Source organism: Podarcis erhardii (assembly GCF_964252035.2).
Source record: "Podarcis erhardii genome assembly, chromosome: 2".
In the NCBI taxonomy this organism is placed as follows: Eukaryota; Metazoa; Chordata; class Lepidosauria; order Squamata; family Lacertidae; genus Podarcis; species Podarcis erhardii.
The window spans coordinates 103,266,774-103,286,315 of NC_138498.1; the positions used below are offsets into that span (position 1 = coordinate 103,266,774).

Below are 19,542 nucleotides of genomic sequence, written 5' to 3' on the forward strand. Positions count from 1 at the left end.
TTATTGTGTTAGCATTAGTGGTATGCGAGGAGTTGGGTGCGCTTCTTCAAGTTCCCTCAGTCATAATCAATGTGGAGAGAGGGATGAGAGAGAGAAGGAGAAAGGTGCATAAATTTCTCGGCATGAAGCACAATCTGAAGCTCGTATCTTATCCTGTAAGTAGAGGCATTAGGCATAATTGTAGCTGAAGAGAAGTCTAAATCAGCAGCTGGACTGGCTGGTCCCGTCTGTATGGAAGATCTGGGTAAGAGAACCTGCGCTTTATTGAACCTGCACTGAATTGTAAAGGCATTGCAAAAGGCAAAAGGAAACTTACAGAAGTCTGGTCAGGTATATTTATTTCTCTTTCTGAAAAAGAGAAAGGAAATTTGGGGAGGGGGGAGTCCCAAACTAAAAAGAGGTAGAGAAATCAACAAAGCCAAAGTTTTCTGAGATATGTAAAAGGATGTCTCATTGTGAATTATTCAATTGCCTTACCCTGATTTGTTTCCAGCTGTTCAAAAAGTGTGTCCTCGCTCACCACTTGTTAGCACTGTTCTTGTTTTTTCCTGAAACCCTTGGGGATGGGGGAAGGAGAACGAAGAGAATGAAGCTTGCAATGCGGGAAGTGCATGAAACCGAAGAATAACCACATACGTTTATGTACTGCGGTTATTATCAACCAGAGATTTGCCTTCACGTTGTATAGCCTTCAGTTCAATAACTACATACCCTAATGTGATTATTGAAACAGGCTGTTTTTTTGTTTTTTATGCCATATGCACTGTTTCCAGATAAACGTTCGTTATTCTCTTCTGTCTGATCTGGAAAGACTTGTAACAGCTAGGTAGATTAGAAGAAGAAGAAAATGTATAGTGTAAAACCCTGATGGTGGAGATTCTCCCTGGCATTGTTCTGTGTCTCCAGTCACTGTTACGCCCCCGTTACGTGTGCAAGAACAATCTCCACATTAGGTTTCCAAAGCCAAAGAACAGGCTGTAACCTCTCCTGTCATTCTTATTTTTCCTTTTCTCCTGTCAGCAATGGATCAGGAACGTCAGAAGATCTGTTTTGGAAATTGGATGCCTTACAGACCTTCATCAGGGATTTACACTGGCCTGAGGAAGAGTTTGGGAAACACCTAGAACAGCGCTTAAAACTTATGGCTAGTGATATGATTGAGTCCTGTGTGAAGAGGTAAGTGGAAACCAGTGGCGTAGCATGGGTTGCCAGCATCTGGGGCCACGCAGAGGTGGTGGGAGGGAGGGGAAACGATGGGGAGTGTGCAGGAGCATTCAGCTTCCTAACGGCATCCGAATCACCCAGGAGATCGTTGTCTGGAGAAATCACTTCCTGGTGCACATGGAGAAGCTGTTTTTAATAGAGCCCAGCGATTAAACTGTGCAGCTGTATTGAGGCAACGCCAGGTGTTGAAATTTTGTGCCCCTAACAATTTTGTGCCCAGGGCAGCCACCTCTGTACCCCCTCCCATGCTTCACCACTGGTGGAAGAAGAGTTTGAATTTGATATCCCGCTTTATCACTACCCTAAGGAGTCTCAAAGCGGCTAACATTCTCCTTTCCCTTCACAACAAACACTCTGTGAGGTGAGTGGGGCTGAGAGTCTTCAAAGAAGTGTGACTAGCCCAAGGTCACCCAGCAGCTGCATGTGAAGGAGCGGAGACGCAAACCTGGTTCACCAGATTACGAGGCCATTGCTCTTAACCACTACACCACACTGGCTCTCAGTGGAAGCACTGGTGGAAGCAACTAGTGTCCACATAGCGTGCATCTAAGTTTTGAAATCACATCCAATTGCTTCTGCACAATTGTGCAATTCTGCTTTATGCAACTGGGGCAAAGCATGCTGGAAATGACTTCCCAAAAAATTAAGTACTTGATGAGTAGCTTCTGTGAGAGTTTTAAGTAAGCCTTAGCAGGAATTCCTCAATGAGAAGCTCAGTAATGGCGAGCAGCCTTCTCAAATCAAACAAGAGCAGTCATTCAGGGCAGAACTACATACTTGGGGCTACTGCCAAAAAATGGTGGTGGCGTTCTTCATTCTCTCCCTCTTTCCTGCCCCCGCCCCCCAAAAAATAGCTGGTTCAACTGATCATATGACATGGCATCATGCTATGCTATGGTGAGCCAGTGGGATGTAGCAGTTAGAGTGTTGGTCTAAGAGATGGCAGGTTGAGGTCTAAATGCCTTCTCAGACATGAATCTCACTCTGTGTTTGTGACCTTGGGCCAGTCGCTATTTTTTGCTGTGAGGATGAAATGGAGAGTGGTGAGAACCTTGAGCTCCTTGAAAAAAAGATAGGATAAAAATGTTGTAATAGTAGTGATGATGCTGATGATGAAGAAGAAGTTTTTCCCCACCCAAATCCACATCATTGGCTGTTGTTGGAATAGGTTGGGTAAATCACATAATGAGAAGAGAAGAAATAAACCTGGGGCTCCTGTTTTGCAATCGAACCTGAAGAGGTGTTGTATATTTACTTGTCAAAGAATCAATTTATAGCAGTTTATGTGACAATTCAGAAGAGTTCAGGCAAACGAGTCACATTATGACAAAATGAAAATGCAACAATTCAGTATTTTGGTGGAGTTAATCAATTTAACAGGTTTGTATAATCAGTGCTGAGTAATGAACACCCATATGATTTCCTGTACTGCTGTGAGTTTTCTGTTTGGTTCCTGGTATACTTCAGTTATAAATTAGCTTGCAACCTGCAAAGATAAACTTTTGTAGCTTTGGCAAATCACTAAAGAAATAAGCTAAAAAGTGTGAGTTGCCGTTCATGAACATTTTTCTTTTACATTCCAAAATGTGTTGGGCTAGGAGTACTGAAGAATTCAGCTGAAAATGGAAACAGGAGCGGAAACTGATGAGTTTCGCTTACCTGTTTCATGTCCAGAGTAGAACTCAGTTGTCATGGACTGGCTGGATGCAGAGAAGTGGTGGGAGGTACAAGCCAAGGAACCCCTAAGGAACCCCCAGATGAAGAAGGCTCAGAATCAGGGGGCTGGTGGTGGGACGACAATGGGTGGTCAGAGGGAGAAGGAGTAGACTGGGAGGAGGAGGTGTTAGGAGCAGAAGAGGCAACAGGATTTAGTGAGCAGGGAGAGGCTGTGGCAGACAGCAGTGCAGACTCAGAAGCGAGAGGGGTCAAGAGGCTGAGTGAGACAGGCTGTAGAAGAAGACAGGGGAGTATCCTTCTGCTGTGATCAGCTCCCCTTCCCACTGATCTCCCAGAACACACAGGAAAATGAAGACTTCGAAGTATTGTATTGCTCAGTCAAATTAGTAGCTGCAGTATCTTAACTTTCAAAATGTTCCTTTTATTTTATTTTTTTTATTACTTTTAACAGAACCCGGATTGCATTTGAAGTAAAGCTGCAAAAAACAAGCCGGTCAACAGATTTCAGAGTCCCTCAGTCAATATGCACCATGTTTAATGTTATGGTTGATGCCAAAGCTCAGTCAACAAAACTTTGCAGTATGGAAATGGGCCAAGAGGTAAAACTTATATTTATTTATTTATTTTTAAAAAATGTTTAAAGGGAAATAAATCTGCATCTTATATTCTGCTGGTTTCAGAAACATTCTAACAGTTGTGGATTTAGTTTTCCATATATAGACTATGCAGATGAAAATGCAGGGTCACTCCGTCAAACAAATCCCCATATTGAATATGGACACTCAGAACCCCTGTCACTTAGAAGTGACTGTTGGCAAGGATTGTGATGTGCACAAGGTACCTTTAAAGCCTATTTATGCATGACAGTGTTTTATATTGAGTCATTAACTCCACCTTGGAACCAGACATACGTTTGCCCCAAAGTCTTGATTTTTACATGCAACTACCAGATTGCAATGGCATGATTATTTTGACCGACAGGCAAAGAAAACCCAATGAGAAACAAAGCAACCTGAACAAAAGGACTTAAGGGGAAATAGGAAATTGCCTGATCCTATGTAAAATGCAGTCCTGCCTGATTGGACTTTTCTAAAACCTACATTTATAATACTTCCGGGTCCTTAATGACTCAAAGGTTCCAAACTGGTCCGGTTTTATCATCTGCTGGTCTAATGTGTTTTACTTCTCAAAGACATTATCACAACTTGAACATTTCCACATGTGATGTTGTGAAGTAGAAAGACATGCTGAATTGGGCTCAATGAAATGCATAATCATAATCCTCTTTTCTTTGGAAGGCTTGAAACACTGTTCAACATTTTTCTCATCTCTGTTTATGACCAGTTCAGACACAGGGCTCGGATTCTCGTATTTCATTTTCAGTAGTGCATACAACAACTCCTCCTCATGTTCAGAATCTATGTCACATGGGTTATTCTAGCTTTTTTTATTTTCTTGAAATATTTATCTCATTCTGATATTTACAAAATAAAGCACCAATCCAAATGGATTCATGGGGAGATTAGACTGAGTACAGTGAGCATTGGAGCAGGTCCTTTGGTCCTCATTTTCTTTTGTTTGTTTGGTATGCTATTTGTTCTTTTAGATGTCCCTCTTTTTATATAATCCCGGGATGCAACCTTACTGTTGTGAGCACTAAAGGCTTCCCTCACCCATGTCAAAGCATGTACTTAAATGAACTCTCACCACTCCTGGTTTGAAGTTAGCCCAGAACCACAGAATTTGCCTTGCATCTTCTGTCTTGGTGGAGCCTTTTTGTTGCACTTTTTCAAAACAACCTCAGGAAGACAGTCGTAGTGAAGCTGCTGCAGCTCAATTATTTCTGCATCATAATTCCATGTTGTTTTGATCCATTATGATCTATAGGAACGTCTGCTATAGGAACGTCTGCTAGAGGTTTCTGGCAACTGGCCTGAAGTCACACTTCTAAACTCTTCCATTAGTCAAGTTTGTAAAGAGCCGCAGCGTTCAGTGCTCCTGGCTTATGCCTAGTATCTCTTTACAAATACAGCTTTCCAGCACCTCTAATATTAACACTATTAGTTGAAATAAATTCTAGGCCTTACACAAATGCCAAGGCTGGGAGTAAGCGTAGGCTGCGCTCCTATGCACATTTACCTGGGAATAAGTCCCATTGAACTAAACAGGACTTACTTCTGAGCAGATATTCATAGGATTGTTCTACCAGCTACCTGTACATGTGATGGTGAGAAATTTGATTCTTTGGGGTTTTAAATTGCCATTTCTCCGTTGTATCAGTTTCATTTCCCATCAGGTATAGCATAGGTAAAAGGTGCTTGCCAGCCTCAGTTACCCCTGTCCAACTCCCATTTTACTTGATTTGTCACTTGCATTGTTCTTGCAAATCCATGACCCATCATGGTTGATAACAAGCAGCAATTCAGTTGCACAAAGAATCAGCCTTTAATATGTCTTAGGCAAATCCACATGTGCCTCTTTGAGAAAGTATTGATACTGTGGTACACAGATTGCATAGCGATTGTGTGAAGTAGCAGTTGCTCTGGTATGACGTTTTTAACAAATAGCTGAACTAATAGACCTGCAAATCAGATGTGAGTTATCTGTGCATAAGTTACTGTTTAGGACTGCAGGATTACATACACCCCTCCTTCTCCCCTCCAAGTCTTTTGTTTTCTCTTTTATTCATTTTAATGAATTCCTACCTCATCCCAGTGTCTCATGCCATCTCATTTCTCTTTGCTTTTCTCCTGTTTCTCTCAGAAATGTATAGCTGCTAATATATAAAGTGATTGACTAATAAGGACTGCAGTATGGCAAGGGATATTTATGCCAACGACACTAAATTAACCATTTTATCCATCTCTTTTCTCAAACAAAGTAGGGGTGTATTTGATTCAACCTTCCATGTGGCCAAACCCAACCCAGTTCCAAAGGGATAACGTTATTGACAGTTGCTGCATTCTTAGTCTCATGCCAGCCACAGCCTAGAAGGGTTTGCTGGCGGGATGCTTTGCTATGCCCCAGGCTAACTGAGCTCTTGTTTGTTGAACCAAAGGTGCTCCCAGAGCCACAGCAGCCAGCAGCAACTTGAGCCACAATGCTTCCTTCCTGGCAAGCGCATTGCTGATGCTTATGGGGAGGGTGAAGGGGTGAGGCGGTGGGGGTGTCTGTACAGTGCGGACATACCAGTGGGAGCATCAGATGGGTTCTGCCAGTGCATCTGCACCGCACCAACCCCCACACCACCTCACCGTCCCCCCTCTTAAGTGACACACCTGCCAGGGAACCAAGCAAACTGCTTTTGACAGAAGCCTTGGGACATAATCTTGCCCCTCCTTTCCAGTAGAATTCCTCCATGTGTTTGCTGTCCTCATTTTCTCCCCACATCCTTAGCAATTGATAAAAGGCCTTTCCTCTTAATCAATCACGGGACTCATCTAGGTCAATTGCACTCATAGGAACAGTCAATTTGCAGCAACCTCCCACTCCACCACATGTAATGGAACTAGCAGGAACTATACTTCTATCATCCCACCCAATCCAATCCCAGTAACAACTCCATTTGAACTGTGATTTAGGGAGCTTCCAGGCCAATTGTTTATTGAGCACTGAGAGTATAATATTGCTATAAATGATGCTTTACCAGACATTCATCCTGATATGTTCATGTGGAGGCTATACAACTTTGCCAACATTTTCCAGGGTAATTTTCCATCAGTTTTCTTATCAGACTTTTTATGGTTAGAAAAGACATGGGATAATTGCACCAGAAAATTCAGGATAACCACCAAACGTTATTATTATTATTTATTAGATTTTGAATAAGATATTCATCATAAGATCTTAGGGTGGTTCACAGAATAAAATACAGGATAGAAACAAGTAAATCAAACCAGCAAAACAATAAACAACCCATCTTGAATTGACAGCCTGAGTTTCCTCCTTTAGAGTACCACAATTCCTTCCTTTGGATAAAAGGAGACCTATATAAGGTCCACTGAATCCTACTGAGCCTCCAAATGTTGCCATTATTTCTCTTAATTTTTTTTAATGATCAGATATGGAAAAATTTGAGGCATTTTAGGGAGTGCATTCTGCTGAACATATACACCCATATTCTCCCTGTGTCCTTATATTCAAAGGCAGCTGTTCAGACATTTGGCAGACATAATTTACCACCTTAAATATTTATATTTCTTCTGAATATTTAATGTATTGACAGGAATAACTTGTGTATCAAATATTTCTTGGTGGGTCTGGTATGTTTTTCTTCTCCGAGGTCAGATGGTCGCTAATAGAGATGCAGCATACACACAATCTGTTGGCGGTGTCATAATGAAACATGCCTCTTACATGCGCACCCAATGTTAGCCTAGTAAAGTGACTATAGATGGACTGAATTTCATCTGCTTATAAAGCAAGCCAAAGTTTCTCACTAGTTTAGCTGAATTAGCATCCCACTCCTACAGAGCACTTTGGAGGACCTGGGTGCTTCAAAGCTTCCTAGGGTGGATTTTTCCCCACACTGATTCAATGGGTCAGCATGACAGGAGCACCAAATCCATGCCTTTCTCTGCCCAAAGAGTTCCAGTGCTGCCAGTGCTTCCACAAGAGGAAGAGGCACCTGAGAGCCGTTATTCCCCTCACGCACCTACACTTCCCAGGGAGGAGTTAACAATCCTTCTTGCCAAGGGACTCTGGGAACTGGAGCTCTCTGAGGGGAACAACTCTCAGTGCCCTTAGCAAACTACAGCCCCCATAATTCTTTGAGGGAAGTCATGGCTGTTTAAAATGGTATCAGCAATGCTTTAAATGTATGGTGCAGATGGGCCCATAGTTTAGTCCTGAGCTGGTATAAGGTATGTTCTCATGTTCTTCCCATCTTCTCCCCTCTGAACTAAGCACTGTGGATCTAGTGGCAATTCTGTGGCAATCATAGTTGTTGTTGTTATTTATTAGGACCCCACCCATCTGACTGGGTGTTGACCTTTAAAGCCTTAAACAGCCTTGGCCCAGGATACCTGAAGGAGCATCTCCACCCCCATCGTTCTGCCCAGACACTGAAATCCAGCACCAAGGGGCTTCTGGTGGTTCCCTCACTGCGAGAAACCAAGTTACAGGGAACCAAGCAGAGGGCCTTCTCGGTAGTGGCGCCTGCCCTGTGGAACGCCCTCCCATCAGATGTCAAAGAGATAAACAACTACCTGATGTTTAGAAGACATCTGAAGGCAGCCCTGTTTAGGGAAGTTTTTAATGACTGATGTTTTAATGTATTTTTAATCTCTGTTGGAAGCCGCCTAGATGGCAGGGTACAAATAAATTATTATTATTATTATTATTATTATTATTATTATTATTATTATTATTATTACCACTCTGGGCAGCTTCCAACAGAATGTAAAAATAGAATGAAACATCAAATATTAAAAACTTCCCAATACAAGGCTGCCTTCAGATGACTCCAGAAAGTTGTGTAGTTGTTTATAATTTTGACATCTGTTGACAGGATGTTCTACAGGGTAGGACCCACTACTGAGCAGGCCTACTGCCTGGTTCCCTGTAACTTCAAATCTCACATTGAGGGAACCACCAGAAGGCCTTCAGAGCTGGACCTCAGTGTCTGGGCTCAATGATGGAAATAGAGACACTCCTTCAGGTATACAGGGCCAATGCCATTTAAAGGTCAACACCAACACTTTGAATTGAGCTCAGAAACGTACTGGGAGCCAATGTAGATCTTTTAGAACCAGTGAGATATGGTCCCTGTAGCCACTCCCAGTCACCAGTCTGGCAGTCATATCCTGGATTAGTTGTAGTTTCCAAGTCACCTTCAAAGGTAGCCCCGTGTAGAACACATTGCAGTAGCCTAAGCAGGATGATAACCAGAGCATGTACCACTCTGGCAAGACAGTGTGCAGGCAGGTCGATGGAATGGGTAGACAGCTGCCCTGGACACAGAATTGACCTGCGCCTCCATGGACAACTTTGAGTCCAAAATGACCTCAAGGCTGCACACCTAACCTGCACTCTAGGAGGGCTGGTACATATCCGACCCTGGTTGCATCAACTTCCTTTTTTGCTTGCGGTAGCTCCTTGCCCCCACAACAACAAGCTGATTCACCAACATGTTCATTTCAAATGGGAATAGCAACTTCGAAGCCACCATTCAATCTACATGGAGAAGGGCTGGTCTATAGCATGCAGGATAAAATGGCAGCTTCTGCTGATGGCATATAAATCAGAGGACACTTAGCTGCAAGCAGGAGCCTTCATTAGTCAAACTGAAGAGGGCCACAGAACTTCTGTGCAGTGAGACCTGGAACAGGCACCCACAGAGTGCCCATCATTCCAATGTCTGCCAGAAGTAGGATTACCCACCAACATCCTCCCCATACATCACATCATCCACACCATGGAGTTTCATAATTAGAGAGTTGACAGGATGCCCTGCATTGCAGCTATCAGCAGTAAATGGGTAGCTTTAAAACAGCTCCATGAGCCAAAAAGCATATTGTTGATGTAACTTTTACTTTACTCCTCTGATCTTTTTTATTACAACCTGATGTAAAGAACTATGAATATGGTATGAAGATACAGGAGACTACTACCTTGCTGAAGCTAAGCAGGTCTGGGTCTGGTTAGTTGCCTGGATGGGTAACCGTTGCCTTTGAACCACACTGCTTTGGGTTCTGTAAGGGGAGCACAGAATAATATAAATGTCAGAAAGTAAGTAAATAGTAAATAACAGTGTGAATTGTTCAGTAATGGAGCAGGCCTCCTGAAAAGACAGTGGACTCTCCATCACTAAGCAGAGGTTGGATGATACTGTATTACCAGATTTCCTGGTAAGGGTGCCTCCAACTTTATTATTCTGTGATTCAGATTCCCTGAGATCCAGCACCGAGGACCTTCTGGCGGTTCCCTCATTGCGAGAAGTGAGGTTACAGGGAACCAGATAGAGGGCCTTCTCAGTAGTGGCGCCCACCCTGTGGAACGCCCTCCCATCAGTTGTCAAGGAAATAAGCAGCTATCCTATTTTTAAAAGACATCTGAAGGCAGCCCTGTTTAGGGAATTTTTAATATTTAATGCTGTATTGTTTTTAACACTCGATTGGGAGCCTCCCAGAGTGACTGGGGAAACTCAGCCAGATGGGTGGGGTATAAATAGTATTATTATTCTTATTATTCTTATTCTTATTATTATTATTATTATTATTATTATTATTATTATTATATATTTAGCCCTGCGGGTTCAGAATAGGGAGCAGGTTTGGGGGAACAATGTAGTGCTTCTTTGAGTCTGTGCCTCTAGTGACGGATTCCTATAGGTGAAGGGCCCTGTTGGTCTCTAAAATATACAATCCTCCCAGCGCTTCCACCAGCGCAAACTTCGTTTGTGCCAATGGAACTTGCCCTGGCGAAGTGGTTTGAGGATCAGACAGCTAGTCTGCAATCCTTCTGGCTGCATTCTAGTGCTGCTGTTGCTGCTGCTGCCGTTGTTGTTCTCATTTGCGTTGTAAAGGAGATTTTAATTGAAAACATATTTGTCAATACATTTCACACTGTATTGTTTTGCACACACCTAGCCATCCTTTTAGTTAAATCTCATAATTTATCCAACGAAGATGAACACTTAGCAAGAGAACTGTCACCCGCCCTCACCTCCAACAAACAAACATCCTTGATTAAAACAATATGATAATGTGGCAAATTAAGCATGTCTTTTGGACTTGTATGCGAAGCCCAGATTTTTTAAAGAGAGAGGGGGGAAAAATCAGTCAAGAGAATCTTTTTATTTTAAATTCCATGCATTGCCACCATATCCTGTGGGCCGCATTTTCAAAAGCATCGATGCACTTTAGGGGAATGTCCAGCTTGCACGTTCACTACCTTTGGTGTACTTCCGCTCAGCCTAACATGCTTGTAAGGGTCCCATTTTCCGTGCATGCATCAGAGCCAGAGCGTGCCAGGTTTGGGCATGTCCTGCATTGTGCATCTCTTGGTGCTTTTCAAAATGAGGTCCAAGCCAACATAGTTTTCACTGGTGTGCATGGTGTGCATTTGCAAGCTTTGTTTGTCCTGTGCTTAGTGGGTAGCACGTGTACATATATATGTCACGGGGTCACGTCCTCCAGGGAACGCCCGTTGCTGTTTTCCAGGGAGTTGTTCTGTTCGGCACGTTCTCCATGATGTAGCATGCTACTCCTCAGCAGCGCTGCCTGCATCCCACCATCCAGAGTAAATATCTGCAAAAGTGGCTGTGGCTGCTGGAGAAAAGAGGGATTCTGCACGCGAAGGAATATATTTTTAGCAGGTGGAGAAGCGGGAGTGGTGGAGGGTTTGCGCAAAGCACCTAGTCCCTTGGGAAGAGGGTGTCTTTTGGGTAGCCTGGCGACATGGCCCCTAGCAAACTAGAGGAGATGGCCAATGGCTTCTGCTTCCTTACCTGCATCGCCTTTCCCCAGTCCCCTTTTTGCCTGTGCAAACACAGAGCTGCCCATAGTTCCCAGGCTTCCTGAGCCAGCAGCAAGTATATTTTACATCAGGCAGGGGAGGTCATTGAAGGTTAAGTCTTTACCTTCCTCACATGAGGGTCAGGGGCAGAGGATAAGCACTAGGTGGGATTCTGAAACACTGCTGCTTTTCGTAACGCATCTCTTGCTGATTTTCCCTGTGCAAATTGTAAAGCCCCGAGTCGGGAGATTCCACCCTCCTCCCTCCAGCATACCTATGCCATTTCCAGCACCTGTAAACACGTACACAATCACATGCAAACTCTGACTTGTTTGGTCCAAGTTACAAACACCTGTGCCTTTAAAACAAAAAACAACAAACCTCCCTTCCGAGGCTTAGCATGAATGTACACATGTAGCAACACATGGGTGGTAGAATGACTGCCACTTCTACACTGTGGGTACAAGTTCTACTGCTCTAAAGCTCCCCTTATCAGAACAAGGCAGTTAAACAACATGGTGTAGCCTCATACCAGTCAAACTATTCACCAGTCTAGCCCAGAACTGTCTGACTGGCAGCAGTTGCAGAGGCATTTCCTATCACCTGTTACCTGATTCTCTCTTAACTGGAGAGGCTTGGGATCAAGACTTGCACCTTCTGCATGTAAAGCATGGGTTCTTGTCCCTTCCCAAATATTGCCATTCAGCCCTTTTTCTGCTATACCTCTTTCTGCTACCTGCAATGATTCATTTATTTTTAACACAGGATAGCTTCCAAAATGCACATCCTCCATCTACAGCTTTCCAGAAGTGGAAGGGTCCATACCTCTGGGGTTAGGATTCTGCCCCCTGATTCTGCTGCATATGTAGATTCGGCCTCGGGGGGGGTCTTCTGTGGGAAAAGCTGCTACATTACGCACACACACGCACACACACTTTTCATCCCTGCGAGCTAGTCCAACACAACCTGACAATGCAGTTAATGGAAGAACAACAAAACAGGTGTTCTACATGCCATTGGAAGTTGTAGGTGTAGTTTACATTCAGTCACAACCCAAATAAATTGACTGACATCGCAGATATGGGAATGGGTTGTTAATCAGATAGACTCTACCGAGTGAACAAAAACGTTATTTTAGGTTGTAACATTATGACGGTTAACCTAAAATTCTGAATACGATTTTTTAAAAAAAATCTGTAATCAAAAGCCAATTCTCTTCTCATGTAAAAAAACGGTGGTGGACAAAACTCACATATGAATTCTGGGGAAATTGCCTCTTCCCAAGTGTCAGCTTCCTCATGATGATTCAGTAAACAAGGGGGTACCATCAAACTTTAGCCATCCCCAAACTGGAGTCCAGTAAGCCCAAAAAAAAAAAACCAATAGCTGCCATGCCACTGAGCTCTACATGTATTATTATTACTATTCCTTTTTTCCCCAAATTGCAACAAAGATGATATTTCTCTGCCTCACTAGAGATGTTTCTGTGTATGTGTTCTGTGCAACAATCACTTTTCAAAAACCCGTTTTGTATTCTGCGTGTGGTTCTCTTTGGTAGCAATCTCAGGTATTTCAGTGAAAAGGGATTATATCCATTATATTTCATTTCCTTGTTGCTTATTGTTTCTGTGCATGCTGCTGCTTTTTCATGGCCCCCATTTAGAAGGTCCCATTTTTTTGAAGATTTTGTTTTTATTTATGGTTTACCTTCATATGTTCTTTTTCCTGTCTTCTGCACCTTCCTCTTTATTTCTGTCCCCAATCATCTGAAAGTTTGCTAAAGAGTGGGTAAGTGTGTCCTACATTTTCTTTTGTTTTCTTCCAAGTTCCTGTTGTAGTATGTGACTGTTCCATTGAAAGAAAGAGAAACACTGAGCAGTTCAAACTAGCGAGGAACTCTTAAGTCAGTTCTGAGGGACTAGCGTCTCACACTTCTAATTGCCCCTCACACTCCTTATTCCCCAAAGCATGATTTAGTATTTATAGCAGATTTGTCTCTTTTAATGTGGTTTTTTTTCTGGTTGGATGTTAACATTTTAAAATAACATTAGCGCAAACAAGTGGAAATAAATACAGTGACTGAGATCAGCGCTTTCAATGTTTTATTTAATGTAGGAGGGGAGGAATGTGGAAAAGAAACTTCATCATATATTAAATATTTGTTCTTCTGTGCTTTGACAAAAACAAAAGAATGCCCCCCGTAGTGTTTGCTTAGTAGTGAAAAGCCTGTTTTTTTGACAAAGTAGATGCTTATTTTGTTAAAATTTGGCAGAAAGCTCTTGTGCCTTGCCTCGAATCACACGCTTTTGGTGATTCTCTCAGAGCTCCATAGGACAGCAAGGTTTGATCTGGTCAGTAATTGGGTAGAGAGGCCCATCAAGTGGGTGGGTAGCAGCTCTCATCCTGTGTCAAAAGTGATGCTGAATGTTCAGTTGGTGTCAGTCTTTTCTATGAGCCGTCAGCACTAACCCAACGCCCCAGCATGGTATTAATTGAGGGGCCTTATAGTGTAGCAATTGCCATCTTTTGCATGAGTCAGAACACCCATGTCTCAATCATTTTTACACTTGGTCATAAAGGCTCCAATTCACTCAGGTGCTTAACAAGCACTTGCATTTGGAACTTTACATCCTTAGCTAATTTGTTTCGCCAAGAGTGGAGTCTAAACATTAAATTCCACTTGGCTTTCTGGAAGTGGGCGACCCTTTATACCCAATGCAGCCTGTCTGCCTAAACTCGACTCCTCTGTACGTTCCCTCTGACCAACAGCAGATTTGCTGTGCACCAGGAGACAGCTGCTATGTTGCTTTTTCAGCGTGGGCTGTGTTTCAGGAGTCGTTTAAAACCTTAAAGAATGTGAATGCCTTAATTGCAACACTTTGGATCAATCAGAACTAAGAACAGATGTAAAGCGCTCTCCTACCGCTGCCCACTTTTATCATGATTTGCATATAGCAAAAAAAGATGCCAGATTTTGTCCTCTGCTGCATGCATTTGACTCTCATTAATGTCGGCTCAGCTGCATGCATGGAACTGAAGCTAGGATTTGACCATGATTCATGAAATCCTATCAGAGGCTTCTTGGTTTAAAAAAAAGAAAAGAAAAAAGAAAAACGCATTTTATCAATCCATTACTGCCCACTACACTAGAGCACGTGTCGATCAAGATTTAAATATCACAGCCGATACAACAACAAACTAGACAGAAGTGTTTGTTACCAATGATTTATGCTAATAATATTTTGCCTCCATCTTCTTCCCCCTCCTTAGCACCAGTATCACTCAAAAATAGATGAACTAATTGAAGAAACCGTCAAGGAAATGATAACGCTCCTAGTTGCAAAGGTAACCTTCAGCTTCAGGTGAACCGATTCACTGTTAACATCACTCTCTCTTTTTCCTCTCTCCCTTTTTTAAACAGCATTTCCATTAAAATGTGACACATTAAGAAGTTTGGGTGGTTTGTTGTTTCTCACAGGAGAGATCATACATCACTCAGTCTCGACAGACGGAACATTTCGTGATTGCAGTCTGTACGAAGCAACACAGGGGTGCTGAACTTACAAAGTGCAGTTCAAGACAAAGACTGCAAAGCTCTTGTTTTCTGAACTAGATCATATTATCTGGACTGATTGGTTATAGCCGTTCATTGCCAGTTTGCAGGGAGAGTCCTAGGACTATAAGCTTACCTCTATGGGTCCACATTCCCTCTTTCCAGGTCCTCTACTGAGCTTTCCATCACACGCAGTTGCACTAGAGCAGAAAGCAGCTAGACTGGGTCAAACCCCAACACTTGGCCAAACGTAATTTGTTTTGGTTCCGTCTTATCTCTGGGTGGTAGGTTCCAAAGTTTTTAGGAGGGTGCTTTATGTGGTTTTAATCCTTATAGTTCTTGTGGCTTTTTAAAATGTTGTGATTGTCAATCACTTTGAACTGTCAGGAAGGGTGTAATGCAAAATACAATGAACTCAGAAGCATTCTCATATATATGGCATATTGAGTGGCAATGGCAGCCATTTATCAATAGTACTGCTTCATCTAGTTTTCCATTTCCAGACTAAAAAGCATCTTGCAACACAGACTTCTGCCTGTGATCCTTGTAACACTTTGTATAAATGTTTTAAATAAATTAAATAAATGCACCATGCTTGCATTTATTTTAACTTCAATTAGGCAAACCAGGGGATGACTATAAGGATCACAAAATAATTACAAGGACCTGTAGAACATATGGGACAACACGTGCCATTCTGGGTCTCCATCAAGGACCTACCAGCTGTTCTCCATTTGTTATTACTCTTGAGGAGTAACATATTTCTTGCACCTTATGCTTGGGAGTTGCACTCTCATTAGCTTCTGCAATGTACGGCACCAACATAACTGCCTTTCTCTACACAGAATGACCAATATAGCAGGCAGAGAGCAGCTGAAAGAGCTTTAATGAACATGTGATATACACACACACAACACAAAGGAGCTTCGCTTTATTTTTATTTTTTTGCTTTTGACAACAAACATTGAAAATGCAAGGGAATCTCAGAAGAGGGTTTTTCTTCCTTGTGCATAATTTTGTTGCCAAAACAGAAAACCAAATTAGAAACCCCCTAAACATTTGAAGATGAAATTGTTTTAGGCGGAAGCAAGAAAGGATTAAACATTTTCATTGATATGCTTGTCCTTTGAAAGCAACTGCTTTCCAGTTACTTATATTATTATTAATAATAGCTAATAAGCTTGGTGATGCCAAAAGAAAAATAAGTCAGTGGCTAGATTATCTTTATTAATGTATTCCATGACACCATGCTAATTTAGGACAAATGTTTAGTTATAGACAATATCAGCTCTTTACTCCAGAATAGTCAACTAGATTACCCCACACACATACAACTTGACTTTTCTTAATCTTCAATGACTTTCCTCCTTGCTAATTAGAGGATAGAGTTCTTTATCTCGTCGTTGAAGTGTCATATCTCTACAAGCAATCTACGTAGCTAGAAGCTGGTTGATACACTTTGAAATCCCTTTTTACTCCGATGGACTTAATACTGATTTGCTCAGTTGCAATCAGGGTGATTTGATTATTCTTACAACTGAAGTATATGTCCTTTTGTTCCTCCAGTTTGTCACAATTCTGGAAGGAGTCTTGGCCAAACTATCCAGATACGACGAAGGGACGTTGTTTTCTTCTTTCCTGTCATTTACTGTAAGTTGCCTTCTTCATCCAACCACCCAATTGTCCCTGCTTTTTGCTCCTTGCACTTTTCAATTCAATGTTCATAGTTTAAAAGTACATTTTTTTTTCATGGACTGAAGGATGGTTCTGGTTAAAACCACAAGGAAACATCTTGCATGGTCTGAAGTTATCTGATAACAACCGTCTTGCTGAAGCCCAGCAGGTATGGGTTTGGTCAGTGTTCCAGTGGAAAAGCAGTTCCTGGGAACTGTATAAATGCCGCCTTGAGTTCCATGATGGGTGAAAAGAGCACATAAATATAATGAATATATTAAGAAGTACCAAAATAATAAAGGAGGCTGTATACCTTTCCAGAACCCTGCCAACTAAAAGCCAGTGTGTTACGGTGGCTAGTCAGGGAGGAGGAACAGGACCCGAGTGTGAATCCGTCTCAGTGGCCAAATTTACTGCGTGACCTTGGACTAGCTGCCATCTCTCAGATTGACCTACCTCACAGAGTTGTTGTGTGGATTAAAGGAAGAACCATGTCTGCTGCCCTAAAGGCAAGATGAAAGTCGGAGAGGAAAGTGTTCATTATCTATTTCCCTACTTTTATATACCCATCCAGTCCAACATCCTGTTCTCACAGTGGCCTACCAGATGCAGAAAACCCCATGTTCAATCCCAGACATCTCCAGGCAGGGCTGGGAGAGTTCCCTATCTGAAATCCTCAAGAGACTCTGCCAATCAGAATATACAATACTAAGCTAGATGAACCAATGGTCAGACTTAGTATAAGGCAGCTTCCTATTCTCCTTTGTTCCCATGTTGATGTATGGAGGAGGTCTGTATATAGATCAGAATTTCTGTCCCTTTAATAAACTGCTGGATCAGGGCAATTAACTATAATGGGGTTCAAAGACAGAGATATAGACTTGGTTTAGGTGTAAACATTTCCGATGAAACATGAGCATGGTGTTCACTCTCCCCAACCCCAACCCCCTTGCCTTCCTCCCCTCGCAAACTGAGCTTTGAGGAAGGTATAATGGTTTGTTAAACCACAGTTTCCTGTGACATCCAAACCAGGAAAGTTGCTTTCCAAGCAAGTTGGATACCTTTCCCATGCAACATCACAAACAATAAACTACTAACTCAGCCAGGCAGCCAACCACATGTGGGGAACTTTACCACTTCCTAACTTTTAACACACAGGAGAATATGGGTGCATCCACCAGTAACAAGTGGGGAAGAAAATTTTGTAGTCCCTTCCACTTCTCTTATTCTATGATAGACATGCTCTTATTGATCTGCTTTGAGCTCTGTTGCTCCTGTGGATGTTGCCGTCTGAGGTGGTTGCCTTGCCTTATGGGCTCTGGTGCTCACAATTTTTTGAAGGAAAGAATGTGTTTTGAAAGTGCTTTAAAGGTATTGTGTGTACACAGCCTCAGATGAATATGTTCGCTGACAAGGATCTTAAACTAGAGCTTGAATATTAATATTCTGGTATTAAACCATAGCTCCTTATTTCAAACACAGTTGTTACTAACTGGTTTAATTAAACTAGGTTGTAAGCACCAAGAAAGGAAGGGGCAAGGGGACAGGGTGAGAAAGAAATGTTTGGTCTTGTTGTTTGCTCCCAGCTGCTAGACTGTAGCTTAGCAAGGCAAGAACTGAGCATCCAGACTGGGCCAAATATTACAGAGCTTTGGGGAGGTATCCCGTATGCTTACAACACTATGCCTAAAAGAAGCATCAGCAGGGTAGCATAATTCTCTAAGTCTGTAGCATCATCCTTAATGCAGAATAACAAGAAGCATTGTTCTTATTATAGTCCATTTGCTTCTCCTTTCACTATACAAACAAATCATTTCAAATAGCATTGTCAGATTTTTTTTATTATTATAAAAAAAATCTCCAAACACCCAGCCTTCTACCAACTCCTTTTATCAAACATTGTCCACTTGCTTAGAAAATGACATGTCACCAGGGGTCTTATGACAAGCCGTTTTATCACCTAGTAGGATACCCTCATTTTCAATTCTTGCTGTGAAATTCAGCTTAAAATTAATGCATCAGTTGTCTTAATAGCATTCTCACTAACCACATCATTATAAAATATTCTTTGGATTCCTCCCCCCTTAATGGAACATCATTCTACATTTAGTCAAGGAGCTGGAGAAAGATGTTTTCTACAGTCAATAGTGTTTCTTGGACCTGGAAGTCCAGTCATTAGGTGGGTATCTCTGCCTAAAGAAAAGAATTGCAACCAAGCTGATGACAGCTGCTCAAGATTCATTTCATCTGAAGCATCTCTTCGCTTTGAACAAGAGAGTGGGGAATGAATTACTGCTACATTAATTAAAACTAGAGAGTGTATTTTACCCTCGGGACAGGTTACTGGCAATCTTATTTTTGTTCGGCACAAATTTTTGTCATAAACTGAGAAATTTCATGGGGAAAGTCACATAATTCCTGATGAGCTGCAGCCTAGCAAAGAGATCACACAACATCCGGCAGCATGAAAATTGCAATGTATGTAGCCAAGTTTTACACTAAAGAAAAACAAGCAGTTGTGGTTGGCTGGTTGTTGTTTTTAGGGGGGGGGGAGAAGCTTAGGGTTGTTTTGTGAGAAGGCAGTGTGGAAGACAGACTGAGTCATTGCCATATTATATCTCAATTGCGGCAAATATTCCTTTTATTTTGCCGTGGTTCCATGACTTCTTATTTCTGGTCTCTAATATTTTCTCTGCTTCTAGTTTTGTTACAGTAGCAAAACACATATTGTATTACTCTCTTCCTTTGCTGTGTCTACAAATACCTTAATGTCAGTGAGATAACAGTAACTAAGTTATTACTTTTTTGTAGATTATTTCCATTAGTTTTTAAGATATACAAATTGTTCTCAGCTACAGTATGTCCTCAAACAAACAGTTACTGGTTTTATGGTTGTTGCTACTTAACCTTCATTTAGTGTCCGCTATCCTAGATTAGAATGCGATTAACAGGTTTTT

General features: G+C 42.0%; 1 protein-coding gene across 12 annotated transcripts in view; it reads left to right on the forward strand.

Moving 5' to 3' along the window:
* The window catches only part of CADPS (calcium dependent secretion activator), a 336,635-nt gene that overhangs the window by 261,564 nt on the left and 55,529 nt on the right, over positions 1–19,542 (forward strand). For 6 of the 12 annotated variants that reach the window (XM_081852319.1, XM_081852328.1, XM_081852324.1 and 3 more), the window contains 5 exons: positions 1,021–1,176; positions 3,353–3,500; positions 13,132–13,146; positions 14,629–14,703; positions 16,478–16,561. In XM_081852319.1, the coding sequence (XP_081708445.1) occupies positions 1,021–1,176; positions 3,353–3,500; positions 13,132–13,146; positions 14,629–14,703; positions 16,478–16,561 (478 nt within the window). The remainder of the gene's footprint in view (positions 1–1,020; positions 1,177–3,352; positions 3,501–13,131; positions 13,147–14,628; positions 14,704–16,477; positions 16,562–19,542) is intronic. The other 6 variants (XM_081852323.1, XM_081852329.1, XM_081852330.1 and 3 more) reach the window with 1 other exon arrangement.